Here is a 21359-nt window from a genome sequence, read left to right on the forward strand (position 1 = left end):
GAATTTTGCTCCAGCCCACTACTAAATTTAATTCTGGTATTTATGTTGTTCTTACTAACATCTGCCATCTTATTTAAAAGGGTTAACCATTTCTTTGTCAATAGTTTTCAATGCCAAAAGGTGGCAGCATTTCAGCTGTAGGCAAAGGAATTTCCATATTGGGATGAGGATTCTATATACTGGGATAGACCACTGAAAGGATGGATGGAACAGAGGATAAAGGCGCTGTATACCCTCTGATGTACCCTGTAGGTCAAATGAAGCTCCAGTACTGAACTGAAATAAATTATAAGGTGTATCATTGTGCGTACTGGTCTGTTAAGAAGCTCAGATAGACTAGCAGAAGTAATATCTTTATAGAATAAAAATAACATTGTCTAACAATGTTTGCTCACATAGCTTGAATCTGTACCAACCAATTAATCATATAACTGCAATAATGCTAAGGTGCAGTATGCTCCTTGTGTCTCTTTATGTTGAACCTGGATATATTTTTAAGGAAAACAAACATCAGGATTTAAAATCCATCATCCCACTTTTCAGGGTGGGAGAAGAGACAGAACTCCTGAAATTCAAAACCTGTTACATTGTTCATAAGATAGAATGTAGTAAGTGATTAGTTTGCTATGCAAACTAAATCATACAATTATTTTTGAAAGGCAGGGGTGGCGAGAGTCTGAAAAAGCTTACGGTACCACTGGAAATATATTTCCTTTATCCTTTGAAAGGCAGACGATTTATCCAGCTATAGGAAACCAAAGTAATAGGGATCTTTAATTATCATCCAATTATGCAATTAGGTAAGAGTTTTTATAACTGTCTAACTATACACATACAAATTCAGAGTAGGGTGGGAATGATCAAACGGAATTTTATCACTTTCTCAAGATTCCCATTTTAAGCTCATACGCTTACTGAAATGTAAGTCTCTGCGGTTGCATTCATTTTTCCTCACCATGAAAATTCAGAACAGGGTTAATAAAGAAGGGTTAACTCATACCTTTAAAGTCTATTTGAGCCTTTATAATCATCTCACAGCAGGGCAGATTAAACATAACTAAAGATCTACGTGAACCTTCTCAGCCAGGCTATAGGGAAGCTATTGTATTTTACTCTGTTCTGTTCTGCTCTATTGTAGCATTTGTGCATGTCCATCACTTGTATTTCTGTGCCTCCCTCTAGTGGAAAGAAGAGAGGGAAGGAGACATACGTGCCAGCAAAATGCACTACATTTTACAAAGAACATTCTGTTCTTGAGTTGTAATTAAGATCATTATGAACCCTGATTTTTCAAACATTTAGGACTTTGCCAGAAAAATAAATCCGACTTCAGCACATACTTTCAGTTAGAGTAGATTTAGTTAGTCTGGAAGGGTGAGGGGGGAGAGGACAACAAATCACGTACGTTGGATTGACTGCTCTGAGCTCAGACTTTTAAATATGTACTTTGATTTTTGCATGCTATTTCTTATAGCAAAAACATGTCTCCGCTTACCACAAACTCCTGCCAAAATTTATCGTTTACCTGGACAATAGATATTTTAATTTCGCAGAGGGAAAAAAAATCATTTTGATATTGATAATAAAGGACTCTTGGATCCAAGCAGCATTTCCTTTCAACAGAATAACAGAACACGTAAATGCACTTTGTACTTTTGTTTGTGCTCCTCATTCAACCATTTTCACTATGTTCAAAATTACTTTTCTTCTGCTCTATGGGTAATTTCTGAGCTTTTAAGCAAAACGAAACAAACCACAACTCCAGCTCACGTCTCTGAGGAGAGAACTTCAGAGGTTACAGTCCAGTCCTTTCAGGTTTTGTTTAGGAACCTTTGCAAAAGCATTAGATACAGAAATCATTGATGTTTAATTGGAAAATATGATTTGAGAGATAAAACCCCTTTGACATCCAAAGCATCTCCACAGTTATGATACACTTTTTGAACACACAGAGCAGTTAATTGTGGTGTAAGATTTTTAGAACTTTGTACTTCTGAAGGCAGCTTTAAATTGCTTTGTCCCATTCATTTTACATCCTACAGAATGAACAGTGCACATGCAATGACATCCGTGGCGAGTAAATGCACATGCCTGCTGGGAAAATGGCTATGCTTTAAAACCAAGAGGGAAGTAAGATGGATGCGTAGCTTCTTCCATTATTTCTTAGAAACCACCTACATAAAGGCCAGAGCATGACCCTATTTAAGAAGGTTCTCCAAGGAAAAGGTGGAATTGTAGTCTCCCTCCAGACTTGAAAGATGAGACCTCAGATTCCACACTGGCAGGCACTAAGGTACATAGTCTCACCTGAGTGAATCCAAGTTTGATCCGTCTTTGTTTGAAAGTCTTGGCAAACTGCTCAAGCTCCTCAAGGTCACTGGGCTCCTCCAAGCTGGGAGTGTCGATTCGCTTTGGTGTTGACTGGCTCTGTGGAAGTGGCTGAATGGGGGTCGCTGCTATTGTGCGTGTTGGGGTTGCTGGCTGTTAACACAGAGAGCAAGGAAAACAGAAAAATCAGACTTAAAAGAATAATCAGCAAAAATTAAATTAAAAAAAGGTTTGTGAAGTTTCTGTGAGAAAGATCAGTGATTTTGACATTTCCAGTGATCTAAAAGTTCCTCCAATTTATTTATATTCTTCTCAAGAATGAGCAATCAAAATCCAGAAAACTGCATTAGTGTGACAGCTTTTTAAGGGCTCTGTAAGAACTAATTAAAGAAAAATTAGGAGATGTTCAATGCAGGAGATAACCAAAAGCTTTTGCTTCCTACAGAACCTGCTTAAAAAAAGGCTGAATACTCTTACTTGATATAGTTCTATCATTTATAGACAGCTTGGCATTCATCTCCTTTTAATCACTTAAAAATTGAATTTACTGCTTGGGTGAGGCAGCAGATTGTCATCAGCCTGAAGGATTCAAGTGTCTTATTTAATCTTGGAACAGTGAGCATGCAGAGGTGCAGCAAACATGACAAATTTCTTCTAACACCATGTCCTGTTACTGACTCGACTCCTCCAGCACAAAACAACTAGATCTACCACTAACCCTTCTGCTGATACTTGCACCAGGAAGAATCAATGTCCTGGTGATACAAGAAATTAAGCAAAGGCAGCCTGCAGAAAATATTTCCTTTTAGATCACATTTTTCTTCTATATGAAAGACTAATTTTCCAGTAGGTCCACATGAGGTTCTTGAACACTGGCATACTAGAGCATTTTGCTATGCAGCAATAATAAGAACCTGAAAAAACCTGAGCATCATGGAAAAGATTAACAAGTGAACAAAATATATCTAGATCTGGTTATTACGCAGTTCAGGCTTTATGTGCATCAGGAACATTGGAAACATGCTTTGAGCATTTAACTCCACGTTCTTACGCACCACGGATGAACTGAGATACAATCTGTTCACTCTAGTTGAATTCTGTTCACTTCAGATGAGCCTCTTACGTAAAGATGACTTCATGCTTTTATGTTGTTTGCCCAGTTCCAAAACTACAGACTTTTTCAGGGTAAATAACAGCCTCAAGTCTATGCAACGCTACAATACTATGCAAAGTGTATGCACAGGTCTAGAAACAGCTTTTCTAGAAGAAACGGCCTACACGTTGCTAAGTCTTTATATAGCTCCTTATGTTGTTTTTCTCCTGGGGTAGTGCAGTATTTCACAGTGCACAGCAGATGGTAGAGGGAGATCAGGTTCTATAATTCCATTACTTTAGAAATAATGTGATCATATATGATCTTGCTAGGATTACAGATGTGTATGTCACACTATAAAGGTTTTGGATGTTTTCTAATTTACATTAAACACGGTGGGTAATTACCGCAATGTGTCTTTACTGACTTCATCCCCTTTATGTAGTTTATTTTCTCTTTGTAATTTTGATAGTTGTCTTTAATCCAAGTATAAACTTTAGCAGGGAGTCATGCTACTAACTGAGGCATGAACTACAGAGATGAGACAAACTCCATTTTCCACATGGTGCATGAAAAATACCGTAGATGGTGTAATAGAAAATGCAGTTTTCTAAAACTCTGATAGAGTCGGGCGTCATATTACAGACTAGAAGATTCTTATACGTAACCGAGTTGGCAGCAAGATACTGTATGGTATTACATGGTATTTAAGAAACAGCATGTAACTTACTCATGTAACTAAACTGCACAGCAAAACCCAGAGTGAAGCAGAACTAAATTTGCAGGTGTGTGCAACCTGAAGTTTCTTTCCTTACAATCTTAAAGTTTAATTACAGAGCTTTAATATTTTCACACATATCTAACAATATTTTAACGCCTTTCTAACAATGTCTTCACTTTCACAGAAGGTAATTAATAAGACTGGAAATGACTTTGCAATAATAACAAAACAACAAGATTACAATATATATTACCACTGCAACCTTTAGAAAAAAAGACACTTGTCAGTAATCCTCTTTTTGAGCTTCTTAGGTAGCCTACACCTGGCTCCTCTGAATTTCACAGATTCGTAGACTGTACATGAAAGCCTTACGAAAAATCAAATTACATTCTAGTGCCATTAACTCAAATATCAATCATGGACATTTTGAGCTAAAAATAAAAATTTAGAATGTTTAATGCATGAAAAGAGGCATATTAAGGTGGAAACTACAAAACTGAAGTTACTGATACTTCAGCTCTACAATGAATCTATCCACAAAGACACACTCATAGCTACAATATCTACTCCGGTAACTAATACAAAGGGTCCATTCACTTGCAATAGTTTATGTCCCCTCAGAGCCACTCATGAACGGTAGAAATAAGCCTGACCTGCGAGGCAAGGGTGATGCTTGGCTGAGACTGCAGGAGGTTGGCTTGGCTTTGCTGAGGTAGTTGCGTTAAGAGATTCTGCGCTTGCAGGAGACCTGGAGAGAGAGAAAAAGATGGGTTTGGTTTGTCATTTGAAAAGACTAAAGCGTTAAATGAGGTGAAACAAAGCTCCTGACAAATAAAGTAAGTTAGAAAAATTTGAGATGCAAACTTTCATTTCATCCTTGCACAGATATCCTCAGACTTTGGACTCTTCAGTTCAAAATCCCCTTGCATTTTCCTGAAGTATATGTGGTGACAGAAAGGTAAAAGAGACAATTCTGTACCAGTCTCCTCTGTAGGAGTTTGTAATGATCTAAGTTATCCCTGTTTTGTGTACAGGAGTAATTTATTGCCCCTTTCAGCATGCAGACTTTAGCTAAATCTTTTCCTGCAACTAACAGTTGATCGAGAATGAGCGAACCATATAAAAATAAAAACCTGAACACTAAGTGGATCAAATCCAACAACTGAATACTAATCAAAACTACAAATATGGCTCCTTGATCCCCCTTCTTCCTCTCCATATCAGCCCATGACAACTGCCTAAGAAGGAGGCAGCTTTCTCTGGCAAACTTAAGCAGACCACACCAGGAGAAAAACAAGCCTGGATAATCTCCTCCTGGCTGAAATAAAGAAGGAATCTTTTGGAAAAATAATCAGAATTTAAAGCTTAGGTAAGATACTCAACACTGCTTAAACTGCACAAATAAAATAAACGTCACACTGAATATATGAAAACTCTGCTATTATGAAAAAATTACAACATTAAAGAACAGCTGGACTAATGCAACCAACATGTATAATACGCTGCCATTCTAAAAGTAAATTCTCTAGTTGTATGGCTTATTAAATCTATCACTATATTGAGATATATAGACAGATATATGCTTGTAGCTATACGTTTTAATTGGAAACTGATTTTTTTTTTTTCATTTGTAATACTAAAATGTATATAAATTAAAGGAGTAATAATTTTGACAAAAATACACCTACAGTTAGTTGACTCCCTCAATTGTATTGTGAAAAAAATCACTGTTATTCTTTAGGTAACTCCTGGCTATGACTATCAATTTCCCCTGTAACAGTTTAAGAACCTAATTAAACCTACAATTAGTAGGCGTCTTCAGTATACGAAGTTCCCAAAACCACTGGGGAACAACAGCATGACAACAACAGATGGACACTATGGGCACTCAGAAGACAGAACACCAAGTACCACTAAAGCTCTGTAATTTGAGCTTGACATGGTCTGTTCTGGCTCACCAGCTGGTCGATCAACCAGAGCACACCATTCATGACTAGTTAACTCTTAACAGAATAGATGTAGGAGACACAGGAAATCAGGACTTGATAAATACTGAGTGAGAAACTTGGAAGTTTTATGCGAGGTTAAAGCCATAGAGACATGAGAAGAGGGACTACTGTGGTATGCTGGTTTTCGCTAGGGTAGACTTATTTTTCCTGATAGTAGCAGGCACAGGACTATGTTTTGGATATGTGTTGAAAACAGTGTTGATGCCACAGAGATGTTTTTGCTGTTGCTGAGCAGCACTTACACAGAGTCAAGGCCTTTTCTGCTTCTCCCCCCATGCCATCAATGAGTAAGCTGGGGGTGCACAAGAATCTGGGAGGGGACACAGCCAGGACAGCTGGCCCCAGCTGACCACAGAGATATGACATACCATATGATGCCATGCTCAGCATATAAAGCTGGGGCAAGAAGAAGGAAGGGAGGACATTCAGAGTGATGGTGCTTGTCTTCCCAAGGCCCTGTTACGTGTGACGGAGCCTGGCTTTCCTGGGGATGGCTGAACACCTGCCTGATGATGTGTTTTGGGTTTTTTTTTTGCTTTGCTTCTACACATGGATTTTGCTTTACCTATTAAGCTATTTTTATCTTAACCCACAAGGTTTTGCACTTTTACTCTTCCAGTTCTCTTCCTCATCCCACCAGAGGGGAGCAACTGAGTGGCTGGGGTTAAAGCACACCACAGAGGCAGGAAGCATAAAATTTATCCTCAATGACAGACACACAACTACAGAAGAATTGTCTTTTGATAGTGATATTGCTTTTTTTTTTTTTTACAAAGTGTTGAATATGTATTTTAAATATAATCTGTTGCTATCAAAATGCTCAAGACTTAGAGAATATAGCCAGCTGCTTATGCAAGATAATAGCACAACATAGACAACTATGTTAATTTGCTTTCCATCACATATCACCATGTTTCAGCTGCGTTTCTGCAAAGCCACAGCAAGGGAATGGAACAGCATAAGGAACTTCCCTGACAGATACCTACTACAGTTACACAGTGCTATTTACAATGCAAGTATTTGTTCACTTGAAAGATAATGTAGCACTCGAGACTATGGTCCAGTGGTAAAGGAAATGCTGGGATGAAGGTTGGACTTAGTGGTCCTTTCCAACCATAGAGATTCTATGATTTCAGCTGCCCAAATCTAAATATTAATTAGTGAACAATCACCTCAAAGTGAAGATGCTTCGACCTTTAGTCACCTTCCTTTAGTGACAGTGAATTTTAACAGGCAACTTGAAATAGAAAGGGGCAAGCCATCCAATTGACACTATATAACAGCTGCCCAACAACGTAATAAAAAATAGGCAGCTAACAGTGATCACATTCGACATCTAGTCCACTGGTAACACCATCAGTTACAAGTTACTGACTCATCTTATGACTGTAATCAGAGTAATTAGGACTGTCCTTTTTTTTTTTGGGTCCTCAAAGAAATCCCAGAGGACATTTTTCTGGCAATAACACTTCTGCAGAAGAGCACAAGATGACTACACTCTTCATTTTATTCTCACTCATACAATCTGAAGTAATTATCACTGAAGGACAGTATAAAATATTCCGAACATGTTTAATCTACTCAGTTTTACATCATTTAAGAAATACCAATACAAGGCACCACAGGCAGAAATTGGGGAATGAAAAGAACATGTTAGTTTAACCTGCAGCTGGCTGAAAAAATGATCAGGGGATGAAGAAAGCAGCTGAACTGTTTTTACAAAATATGCATCTCTTCCACTGACTTACTGTCTTGCCAGACAGTTGCAGCGCACACACTCTGGACTCTTGTAGGCTTCCATGGGCAGGCACCTGCAGTTTTGTTCTTTTCAGACATGACCAGTACTAAGTCTAAGCTTCACCTTCGTGTGTTTTTTTTTTTTTTTGTGTGCGTGTCATTTCTTTTCCTGAGAAGAAACTACTCATCCCCATTTCAGTCTGAGATAACTTCAGTGACTTAACTTACAGAACACACAGCACGGCCTTTTACATATAGTGCATGTAGTGTAAGTCCAAAGCAGCACCCTCTGAGCAACTCCTGAGATATCAGTGCTTCAAACTTTGCTGTTTCCTTAGGGACTCATATTGGCACCAATATTGTTTAATATCTTTATTATCAATAACGCTGATGAAACAAAAGATAATCTCAGCACATTTGTGTGGAGAACTTAGCCACAGAGTGGCTAGCAACAAAGGGACATGATAAAGTGCAGCTGGTTGAAGTTTAGTAAAGCAAACTCCAAGTCAAGATAACCTGGGGTGCAACTATTGTAGGATAATGAGATGAGTAAAAGGAACTGGAACACTAAGATAAAGAACTGCTAACCGCAAGGCTAAACACAAAAGATAAACATAAGAGGAGTTGACATGTAATCTGTAACCAATGGTGAGCTTCGCTTTTGCAATATGTATGAGCTAATTAAGAACAATATAAAAGATGCCTTCTGATTTTCAATAAACGAGGCTTTCCGATCATTATAGAATGGTGTCTGTCTCCCGCTTATTCTCCGTCACATTTGTGGACAATTCTAAATACAGGGAGAGTGGGCAATAAACCAGAAGTCAGGGTCTAGACATGCTGGATAAATGGAACCTCATGAAGATCAATGCAGAAAAATTCAGCGTCTTGCTTGGGGGCTGGAACAAACCTGTGCAGCAATACAGGGTGGGCATTGGCTGGCTATAAAGCAGTTTTGCAGAAAAAAGACCTGGGGGTCCTGGAACACAGTAAGATGAAAAAGAGCCAGCAGTGTGCCATTACAGTAAAGAGATCCAATCATATACTAGCTGTATTAGCAAGGGTGCAGCCAACAGGTCAAGGGCTGTGATCCTTCCCCTCCATGGGGAACTTACATCTGGAGTGCTGTGTTCAGTCATGGGTTTCCCAGTGCAAGACACAATGAGATCCTGGATTTTGTATACTCAAGGCCCACCAGGGTGGCTAACAGGCTGGAACACTCATAGGAGGAATGAGTAATTAAGCTGGCTCAGCCTTATGAGAAGACTAATGTGAAGAGAGAAATGGACTCTTCTTGAGGGTACACAGTAATGAGATGAAACAGATTTAAGTCAGAACACAGAAAACTACACCTAGATACAAAGAAACAATTTATTATTTTTTATTATCATGAGAGTGGTCAACTATTGGGGCAGGTACTTGAAGAGGCTGCAGAATCTCCATCGCTGAAGATCTTTAAAGTCAGCTTGCCAAGGTGCCGAGAATTCTGCTGCAATTGGACTTGCTTTGAGCAATACTACATGACCTCTAGAGGTCCCTCCCAATCTACATGTTTTCTTGAATCTATAAAAATTAATATTGTACTTCCATGCTTAACTGTAAAGTATTTCTAAACCTTTGTTTTGGTTTCTAAGAGCCCACAGGTGTTATTGCATTAAATATGGCATACAATCATACACATCACCTACATGATGCTCCAAAAGAATTACTGTATGGAGGTGGATAAGGATTTATGCTAAAGTATGATACTTTAGAGGTTTGGAGGTTTTTTAATAGTTAAAGTAAATGCATCTGCTATCATCCAGGACTTTTCCTGTAATGTCTACAAGTAGCATGAATAATGGCTCAAGCCAAAAAAACTCTTCCTGCCAGCCAAGAGTCCCCAGGGACTGATCCGGGGTTCAATTTTTACTGTCTAAAATTAAACAAAAGAGGAAACAAACATTCAAGTGCAGATTTTTTCAGCGTAATTTTAAAAAAGTTGGCCCAGAAGCATAATACATAATTCATCCCTAACTGATCTCCCAAAAGAACAAATTCTTTCATCTAAGAACAATTTGACTGCTTTTTCTCTGCCAAAGCTGTTCATCTTCTCACAGACATATCCTGGAAGCTAGCTTGCACGACAAAGCCATTACATTGTCATAAATGTGATTAACTGGAAACAACTGAAGAGAAGAATATGTCACAGCACATATTACATACAGTGCCATTTGATCAACCTTGTTGATCACTGTTGACGCAGAGAAACTTCTGGGAACTTTGGTGTGCCTCATTTTACCAAATCCAGATCTGCTAAAACTGGGATTCATAGCTGGAGTTATACTGGAATCCAACACTGTAGAGAAAGTACTAACCTATGGATTCCTACAATCCGTTCCACTGAGATGTTAAGCTGCTGCACATTTTGCAGTATCCAGGTACCCTTTAAGATCAATTCAAGAACATGACACAAGTAGCTGAGGTTGGTGGACTATGGTTTTGAAGAGTACTAATTCAGTGACCCATGCAAAGGTGCTGCCACGCTACTGTAAAAATGAACATTTTTACTCGTTTGATGCTGTTCAGATGGTTAGAAGCAAAGGCTTGATTTCAGAGAGGACAGTAAATATTAAGCATTTAATTCATATCTACATAATGGGTATTTGCAACACAGGGGGAAAGTCACCATTTAAATGAACTTCTTCCAAGTTCTTCCTCATTCTACTTCAAGCTCTCCCTTCTTATTTGGGGAATGACTTTGAGTCAGCTACATTTCATTCAACTGCTGTGACAGAAAATATGCTGTTATTAACAGTCTCTTGACAATGATGATATGGTTCCCCTTCTCTGCATATTGAGGGGACCAAAGAATTTTCACCTGGTTCACACAGCATATTATTAACAAAATGAGGAGGATTTAATCTGTAAGGGCAGTGCAAGTGCACAATCTCAGATGAGATGAACACTTGTCTGTTACAAAATTGATGCATCTCTGAACAAACACAGGAAACTTCAGGCATCTTCCTCTGTCCTTGTGCTGACTGAGGGATTTCCACTCTGAGTTATGGTACCAGAAGCCAGCAGGGTAGGTATCAACATATAACATTCATTATCACGTTTTAAAAATGCATTTGGTTTCTTTTTTTAAGGCTACAAGTGAAGTCTCAAAGGCTTAGAACAAGCATGCAAGGAAAGAAAGGATTTGATTTGGCCTGCTATTATCATCCCAGGTATTTTTTACAGTTAAAAAATGAAATAATAAACAAAGTCTTTAATAATAAACAGCAATAGCTTCAGAATAGGTAGGCCTAGTTTCAATGCTTAAAGCTAATTAGAAGCTTGCCTTCCACACTTGCTTTTCTGGATACTCTTTTTTACAGGTACCGTTTCTAAACCTCCCCGACAATGACGCAGCCTTTCTCAAATCACAGCAACTTCTGTTTGCAAGATTAATTTAAATGAAATGTAGTAACATTTCCCCTCTCCATTCAGATTTTTACTGATATGGTTTTTATTTGCAATATCTTCCTAGTAGAAAGGCAAATAGTCATCTGATGAGGGTAAATTTTTAAGCAGCAGTTATAATTGTAGTAAAGGATGTTGAATTGATTACTCTAGAGACAGATCTATTAGATACAAGAACACAGAGAAGAGGTATAAAGACTTTACAAGGTGCTACTTTCCCACCTGTGACTTTAACAATAATACAGTGACAATAATTGCTCCAAATAAATTGTTCTGAGTTTTTATTTCCATTCATTCTTCTGCATATCTGCTGAGGCTTGAAAACATTTCTTCAGTTATGACATTACCTATTACAAGCCATGACAATGAGGAACTTTACAGTGAGTTTCACATAAGCCATTGAATAACCCAAAATCATGTGGAAAAGGAAGATGAATACATCAGACGTGTGGCAGAGGATTTATGGGGAAAATTTCACATCTGCTGCTGTGATCTAAAATATATGTTGAAGAAAGATAGTAGAATAATATCCTGATTTTTGATTAAGATTTTAGGTAATGAAATTTCTAAAACTTTTCAAAGTTGGATCTAAGCCATGATATTCAACCCCTTCCAAGAATCTGAATATGATTACATTACTCTGCTCCCTATCCCTTCTTCAAATAAAGGAAGTTTTTCTCCACCAAATACTTACATGTCTTCTATGATCTTGATTAGAGATACCATGCTTTTCTTATTTCACTCAGAACTATTCTCTTGTATTAAAAAAATATTTCTCATTGACATGACTACATGACATGTACTAAATACATAATGTATGTAGCTTGTAAAGCAACAGATTTCTTCCAGTATAGATAATCTATAGATATGAATTTTCAGTTATTAAATGCATATATATATCTCCATAAAGGTGCACATGGTACCATTAAGGCATCCCAAAAAATCTGAATGTTGTTGGTTTTAAAGAAAGCGCTATGGTAGTTTCTTCAGAATATTTATTATTTTATGAAGTTGACTAATGGAGCAGTAGGAGAACAAGAACATGGAAAAGTCAGTTGCAACAGAAAATAGCAAAATGAAAATACACACTTTCTGAATCTTTCTCATAAATAATAACATCCTGTTTGAGATCTTCTAACAATAATCATGAAATACTGCAAAAAGCCATATCAAAAAGTGAGATAAGGGGTATTATGACATACATGTTGCTTTATCATGGAGTGCTCATGAAGAAAATCAGATCCATTCAAGCATTTCAGTTTGGAATGTTGTCACACACTAATGGCCTATGGTCAGAATACAGAATATAAATCCTCCTACATTTTTGAGCTATTCAGTTGTCCAGGCTGCACATTACCAGTTAAACTTGATGTTTCTACACACACTGCGTCATTGATGACAGCAATATGTAGGTCTTAAATTTCAGTGAAGAAATTATCTTCAGAGATGGCCCTTGGAAAACATACTACGAAAACCTCTTACAGTGAGTTACTCTGCTTCAGAAGATTTCAAAGAAAAAAACCTTTCCTTCCTTTCTAAAATGCAAACAACTAATTTTGAGAGATGAATATAATTTGCTTCTGTAATTTCCCTTTTTGTGAAGTACCTTCAGATGTATTTTAGAAAACCATCAGAAGTTAGCTGAAAAAACGTAGGAAGACATTAATATCAAGGAGTTTCTCAAAAACATGCTTTTCTGCTTGCCATTTCCTTACAATAATTTATTTTTAAAAGTACCTATTCTGACAAATCTTTGAAATAAATTTTGATGAAGTTTGATTTCTTCTAGAAGAATATGTTAAGCTTATAAGTTCTGCTTCATTTTAAGAAACTAGTACATCAGTTAATGCCTCTGTGAATAGCCTCTTAGCCATTTTCAACCAGTGCTGGTATAAAAGCTCCCTTAAACCAAGTCCTATTAAAAGAAAGTTAATTTTGACTAACCCTTTATTCAAATGTGAGAGCATTCAGACAGTGAAAGCGCTTCAGCGTAATGGAAATGCAGCTCTATCCAAGTCATAGTATACCAGAAGGAATGATGCATGAAAAAATTGAAAAGAACAGAAGAAAATGAGGTGCAAAGAGCTGCTTTATAGGACAGCAAGGGTCTGGAGGATTCTTCAAGCATAACAGGATTTGCCTTCTGAGCAAGAATCTTTGGATTACCAGATCTGAACAACTAAGTAGCGTTCACATAGAAGAGAAAGAGGGGAAAAAAGACCAGTGGACTATATCAGCATAAGAGGTCATGGCTAAATGCAGTTTTCTGTGGGCAACAACAAATGGGGTGCAATCAGTACTGTGATGTATTGCAACCTGAACACATTCGTTCTTAAAGCAAAGTTTCTGTATAACATCTTAACTGGTCTGGCACACTGCTACCTACCACTGCCTTGGTTTTCCTTCAGCAGGTAAGCCACACCCAGTATATAGCCAAAATATTATTTCTAAAAGTTATTATACAAAAATCAAGCATTGTAGCTCTTTTCCTAACGTATAATTTTAGTTTCAGTTTATGACAAAATTTACTGTACCCTCTCCAGACTTAATGACTTTTCTAGCCTCTCACAAGGATTCTTGATTTTGTAAGCTTTTTCAGCCTTAGAATTTCTTAGCCCTTTTTAGCATTGACCTAATCCAGACAGCCCACACACTCTCCAGGACTCCACCTCCTAGGATTCTGTCTTTGAGGTCTGGACTTGTGTTCTCCAAGTTATTTTCCCAGTAGGCTTCCTTCTTGAGAGCCTGACCCAGAAATTCAGATTCTTCAGTATTTCCCAACAGGCCTTCTTGTTGTTAATAAATTTTCCTATGACATGATATCTGGATTGATCCTCCTTAAGAAGTGAGCTACTCAAACTTTTACAAGGCTGAGGTCTAACACTCAGAAAGGGACAACCTAAGGTCTCCTAATTGCAATACTGTTATTTCTCCTAACTTCAACAGTTAGTGAAGGTGTATGAACCATGTCAGTTTCACCTTCTCCTCTAAAAAGCTATGTATGATTTTCTTTTCTGGCAAGGAGCACTTACCCTGCTGCCCCTGCGGTGTTTGTGAGATGATGAACTGTGCTGGCTGCAAGTTGGTTGTTGGGTGCACCAACACAAACTGTTGCAGGTTGAGATTCTGCTGCTGAAGCTGCTGCAAGTGCTGCAAATCCTTAAGGAAACAGGAGAAGGGGAAAAAAAAAGGGGGGGGGAAAGAAACAGAAGAAAAAAGAAAAAGGAACAGAAAGAGCTGTGCGTTAGACATTTTAGTCAGCCAATGGAACTAGATTTCCTATCAACCAGTTACATTCTAACATTTAGAGATAAAAATGGATCTCAAAACCAGCAGTTATGCTACTGCGTATCCCTTAGGCTGGCACTTTGAATTTCACTGTCCTTCATGAAAAACTAACAAAAACTGTTTACCAAGTAACCCAGCAAAATACTTCCAGCACTGTTCAGCTTTTAAAAAAGGGAAAAAAAAAACCCAAACCCAATACACTCCCCGTTCCTCAAATGCAGACGTTTTTAAATACATTTTGACTTATCAGTACCTGTATTTCTCAGACCTATTTTTTTGAGGATGGGACTCTGATCCAAAATTAATCATTGACAAATCAAGCATATTTGCTTATAACCATCTGCAATTATCACTCTAATCAGCAACAGGAAAACAAAAAAATTACAGATCCCTAGTTTGCACTTTGGTTGTTCAGGTCATCTTTGGGAAGCAGCTAACTCAAATAGCAAATAAATATATTTGGTCTGAAACAAATTACAATGAACATAACAGACATGGCTATAATTATAGGTTAAAAGGAATAACCAAAACCACTGCACTATTGTAGAACTCTACTTTTATGTATTTGAACCTTTCAGAACTATTAATTTTCTATAATTAAATGACTAGTCTCAATGTAAATGCTAATCTCTGAGAAACTGAGTCATCAAGAAAAATGCTTCAACTTGCTATTTAGCTGGAGAATGAAAACACAGAGAACTGCCTAAAAATATTCCCCCCAAACTAGCAAGGCAACATAACAGAGCTAATCATAGAATCACAGGGGTTGGAAGGGACCTCGAAAGATCATCTAGTCCACCCCCCCTGCCAGAGCAGGATCACCTAGAGTACATCACACAGGAAGGCGTCCAGGCGGGGTTTGCATGAATCCAGTGAAGGAGACTCCACAACCTCTCTGGGCAGCCTGTTCCAGTGCTCTGTCACCCTCACAGTAAAAAAATTTTTCCTGATATTCACCTTGAACCTCCTATGCTCCAATTTGCACCCGTTACCCCTTGTCCTATCACAGGTCATCACTGAAAAAAGCTTAATTCCATCTGCCTGACACTCACCCCTTACATATTTGTAAACATTGATGCGGTCACCCCTCAGTCTCCTTTTCTCCAGCCTAAAGAGACCCAGCTCCCTCAGCCTTTCCTCATAAGGGAGATGCTCCACTCCCTTAATCATCTTTGTAGCCCTACGCTGGACTCTCTCCAGCAGTTCCCTATACACATGTGTAGAATCTTTCCATCTGCCTGAGAAGAAGCCATTTCAAAATATCTGCCAAGCAGGTGGATAAAAGCCTTGAAATATTTCCCACACTTACAACCTCCCATTAAACAAACCAAACCAAAACAACCAAACAAAAAACCTCCCCAAACTCTCTTTCAGGTAAGATACTGTGGTACTGTTTGCGCAGACCCTCTGCTGGGTCTGACTGTGTCAGAAGTCGTTAACAATGCCAGTTTGCTCCTCAACAGTGCTCAGTCTAGATGCTTGAATGGAGCTGCTCGTTTTAACATACTCCCAAACATACTGAGTTGAAGTGAGCCAGACTAACAAAGACCTGCTTCTTAAAGCCACTAAAGTAGCACCCATGCATTTTGATTGATGCAGGTTACTGAGCACTCATACAAGCTGCTCAGCCAGCAGATGTGAAAGGCCATTAATTGCCAGCAGTGGAGATGGTGATGGAAAGTCAAGACAGATTGATAAGGATGTTTTCATTTACACAACACAACTATTTTCATAATATAGTTATCTGCCTATGACCTTACATTATTTTAAAACTGTTAAACTAAGAATTAAAACTTGAATCCATCTCCTTCTGGGGAAGACAGGTAGGGAGTGTCAATGAGTGAAAAGGAATATTAGGGTGGAAAAAAAAGTCCATTGCTTTATGAAACCATAGACAAGCATTATAACAAAAATACTTAACTTGCATTAGAAAGACACCACCCATCGATCACTTAGGCAAATTGGTCATGTTAAGTCAAAAGCATGCAATGCAATAGTATGGTAAACAGACACCAGGTGGATTGACGAAGCAATGCTCTTTAAGAAATGGAAGCTTCAATTTTTTAAGTGAAAAGTAAAATTTTTAAAAGTGGTCCCCAGAGTAACAGAGTGCTTTTAAAGTTGATAGTACTGTTTGCCTTCAGAAAATTTGAGAAGCACCACAACCATTCCTATGAAATCAAGGCAATTGTCCTCTGTAAAGATATGTAACTTCTCCAGTTTTTCCCAGGAACTCCATGTTTCTTCTGACTTTGTATCATAAAATTACATTGGTCAGAACTGAAAAACTAACAGCTCTTATTTCATGTGCCCAACATGACAGGGACATCCACTCATTTATTCTTTGATTTTCAATGCTGTATTTGTTGCCTTTGCAGACTGAGCAGACTCTTCCAGCACAGATGGGCTCATATTGAATTGGACGTGAGGACTTGATGCAGAGGAAGAAACAGAAGTAGCAACAGTAGGGCAAGCTGACTAAGGCTATGAACCTTGTATGGAAGAAAAATAAATGAAGAGAGTCTGAAGGATGAAAACAGAGGTGGATAAGAGAAAAAGCAGAAATCAAGAAGGAAGAGCTGGGATGAAATTTTTGAACTAAAAAATATGGACAGAAAAACAGATAGGTTGAGAACCTCCCTCACCAAAAGTAAATGCATCAAACCCCTCCAGATGACCAAGTAGATCTCAGATGATTTGAAGCAGCACCACAGGAGATAGAGTTGCATACAAGAAAGAATACAATGAAACAGTGGCAGTGTATCTGAAAGATCAAAGGAGAGCTTTTTATTTAAGACTATAGCATTCATAACATAGGGTACCCAGCTAAGACAGGGCAGCTCTTATCATCAGGCTTTTACACTTTAATATGAGAAAACCATTTTTAAATTGAGGCCTCAGGGATAACTGGTATAAGGAATCTTATTCTGTCCATCTCCCTTGGTAAATGGTATCTTGGCTGAGTCTTGTTTAAATACAGAAGTACAATTCCATAACACAGAATGGAAATTATACCTCCAAGGCTAATCACTCTTGAATATCCTTACCAGCCCCTCAAAATTATTTGAAATCCAACTTTATTTCTACCTTAGGAAAGTTTTATTATTTAGTTAATTGTAGCATTACAATAAATCTCCCAATAGCAACCATTCATACCCCCCCAACTGTTTTCCTATACTGATTTCATTCTCTCAATGGCAAAATTCTATATACTAGCACAAGCACATAGGAAGAGATGGAAAGACTTTTGAGGAAACATGCCTGTCTTCTTGGGCTGTCTAACAATTTATAAAGATTTAAAAAAAAAAAAAAAAATCAAACTGCCAAGGCAGGATAATCTCCCAAGTGCTATGTCTTGATGTGAGGAAGTTTTGTTTTGTTTTGTTTTTTTTTTTTTAAATCATCTAATAATGTAAATTCAGTGCCATTATATCTAGTTACAACTTCAGAACAAACTTAAGCATCTCTGTCTTTTTGAGGTTTACATCATCCAATGGTCATCACAGATCCTGAAAACAAGTAAAATTTATAAAGAACTCCAAAACTTGGTACAACTGTTTAGTGACAATTTAGCATCAGCCCAGCAGCAGCACAAACATGTTACCAGACTATTGCAGCAGATACCTTACATTAACTGTACTGCACACTGAAGAAGCCATGCTTGTGCGATTAGTTAATTAAAATAAATATGGTAATCCCCCGGCTGCAGAGACCTGCCAGTTAATCAATTATTCAAAAATCATCAATTAAAACAAACATTCATCTATTTGTGCAATCAGTTATGTTTATAATAGCAATACAAACAAAGCTGAGCAGTGGCTATAAATTGTTGTCAAGATGGGTCAAAAAGCATGGTATTATCCCTCCACAATCCTAGATGGTAGAAGTTTTTCATAGTGTCTCAAATTATATCGAACACCTGTACAAATTATGCTCTGCACTTTCACCATAAGGAACTAACAAGATTCAGCCAAGCTACTTTTATATATTGAAATAATCTAACCTAAAAGAAATTCCTTGTACAGTCAAACATTTAAGTAATTAGGAATGCCAGAAAACAAGTGAAACTTATTTGTTCTCCCTGTGCCGCAGATACACTTTATATGGTTCTATAAATATACAGACTATAGTTCTATAAATTCTATAAAACTACATGATCACATGCTATTTTTCATAGAGCTTTTAGCTCATTCACGCACACAAAACAGACAATGCTCACTTCAGAAGCTCCAATTTGACAGCACATGCCTGATCTTTTCAACTCTTCTCAAGCAATTCTCTGAAGATTTTGTAAGTCCTGAAGAAAAACCCAGGACTAAATTAATAATTGTAAATGTTTCATACATTTCCACAGCTTCCCACTGAAGTGGAAGAGTGGGATTAGCAACATCTCATGTGCAACGATGCTCTCAAAAATATCCACTAATTTGGTAGCATACTTGACAAAAGTAAAGTCAGGAAGTTCAAGGTACAGATTTTATTACTATGAAATTTTAATGTTCTACACTTCAGTAAAGCAGAACTCACTATCTTAAACTGCACACCTGGAAAACAAGAGGCACACCCCCATGGATCAATTACACTCAGGTTAAAAGACTCACATAATATCAAATGGGAACTCTGTGACAGATGCATGGAGAGATGTTAGAAGCTAACCATCAAGTTCCATGACAAGGGCATTTCCAATTCTTTTCTTGAAATCTGTCTGTATGATTGGCTAGAGACAAAGGCTTAACAAAACTGAGAGATGGTCTTGGGAGTTACAAGTTTCCTTGAATGCTACATCTTTGAGTTATTTTCAGATCATGAGAGTGAAGTGGGATTCTTTGCTAAAAGAAGGAATATCTACTGCACATGACTCATCCCAGTGCACTAAGAGGCTCGGCGTGAGGGTGTCTGTGGGCAACATCAGTACTGGCCTTTCAAACGTGGGATAGCATCACCCTGGCCTCTGTAAGGACAGCCGGAGACGTCACAACTTTCAGACCATCAGCACAGAAGTTTGCCACTTCAGCTAATGAAAAATCTGATAGCACAACCGGGCTGTTATTCAGCTAGTGGACTAGCACAATAAAGGTATAGCACATTTCACAAATGGACTTCACAGATAATTGTGACATTTCCATTCTTTTATTTAATCAGCCCTCATCTTCACTTTTTTGACACTTATTCCCAGTTGAACGCAAGTGAAAATAGTCTCAATAGAAAGCATCAGACAACCTTAAAGAACCTGCTCACTGTAAGAAGCAGCAACTTTGAAGATTACATACCCAACATGCACAGCCAGACTAATCGAACTGAAACATTATGTACTGAGAACTTTAGTCTATGGAAAGATGGACCTCAGTGTCAGCAACATAAGCACCTACTAGTAGTACTCAAGATGCCTATGCTCTATACTGTTATTTCTGTCAAGAAGTCTAAGGAGTTTCCACACTACAGATGCCAAGCGTACAGTCAGTGGCACTGCATTGTCCACCCTGAACTAAGCCAGTCCTGGAGGACCCAAGAGGATCATTGCTGCTTCTACAAAGCCCAACTTCTTTGGCAAGCAATTTTTCAGAATTAACAGGCCTTTAGCAGCAGACCATAAAAGTGGACAGATTCTGATACCAGACTCATTCTGGCAAGTTTTTCTCTAGACACACAAGAGTGCCTGTTCTTTGTCACTGAACTGAGCATGAAAAGCACCAAGCCACAATAGCCCACAAACTTGTCAAGTCAAACTGCCTTTCTTCAGCTCTATCATTTTGCTGCTTGGACCTAACAATCATCCTCTGTGATACATAGCTATCCCTTCCCATCCATAAAGGTCTCAACAAGTGTCCTTTCTATGGGCATCTTTCTGTGCCCCTTTTTTTCTCCCTTCTTAAGCTAACTACAAGGAGGAAAATTCATAAAATACAACACCTGATCAGATTCTGGAACAAGTCAGAAGCCCAGTGGAACCAATGAGCAGGTGATACACAATACTTTGCTAAAACTATCAACTTCAACCTCACCACCTATGGATGCATGAGGAAAGACTAACAGTACACTCAAGGACTACTGAAACTCACTGAATAAGGAACAGAATATTTGAGCGATGCAATTAGTCAAACCTCTTTATTTTCCACCCTCTCAAGCCTCAAGGCTCACCTGTGCAATCTGTATTGGCTGAGATAGAGGGATCTGCGTCATCGGTGTTGCAGCAGAGGCCGAGATGGTGGCACCAGCAGCGCTGTGCTGCTGACTGGCTGAATGCTGCACTGCAGCTGCCAGCAACTGTGCCTGCGCCTGTTGTAGCAATAACTGTTGCTGGGCTGGCGTCAACGTGAGCTATAAATAATTAGAAAACACAGCCATTAATAACGGAAAGAGCCACTTCAGCTACAAAGTCATTAGCTAGCTCATTACTCATTATATTAACCAGACATTCCTAGAGCTATCACTACGGTTCAGCCATTAACTAGCCAATGACTCTGGCCTTAAGTAAGGAGAGCTGGCTACTCAACACTGTAGCAACCAACCTACCACAGACCTGACATAAACCAAACTGCATGAACACAAACATTTGCACCTACTGGCAGCTACAGAACCTAACTTTACTCCTAACTTTTCTTCACCACACTACCAAGAGGTTCAGGAAAAAGGTAATAGAGTAGCAAGCAAAACAAAAGAACCAGTATTGCCAAGATTTGAAAGGAAATTTACACCCAACAGAACAGCAAGTGATTAGCCAGATGAATGACAAGCA

At 38.3% G+C, this 21359-nt stretch overlaps 1 protein-coding gene across 2 annotated transcripts in view; it reads right to left on the reverse strand.

Moving 5' to 3' along the window:
• Positions 1–21359, reverse strand: part of POU2F1 (POU class 2 homeobox 1) — a 49406-nt gene that overhangs the window by 10949 nt on the left and 17098 nt on the right. The window contains exons 5-8 of one of the 2 annotated variants that reach the window (XM_008948934.1): positions 20762–20941; positions 14368–14485; positions 4796–4890; positions 2308–2481 (exon numbers count right to left, since the gene is read on the reverse strand). In XM_008948934.1, coding sequence (XP_008947182.1) covers positions 2308–2481; positions 4796–4890; positions 14368–14485; positions 20762–20941 — 567 coding nt within the window. Of the gene's footprint in view, positions 1–2307; positions 2482–4795; positions 4891–14367; positions 14495–20761; positions 20942–21359 lie in introns of both variants that reach the window. The other variant, XM_008948933.1, reaches the window with a different exon arrangement.

This window comes from Merops nubicus, unplaced genomic scaffold, assembly GCF_000691845.1.
Source record: "Merops nubicus isolate BGI_N331 unplaced genomic scaffold, ASM69184v1 scaffold4051, whole genome shotgun sequence".
Classification (NCBI taxonomy): domain Eukaryota; kingdom Metazoa; phylum Chordata; class Aves; order Coraciiformes; family Meropidae; genus Merops; species Merops nubicus.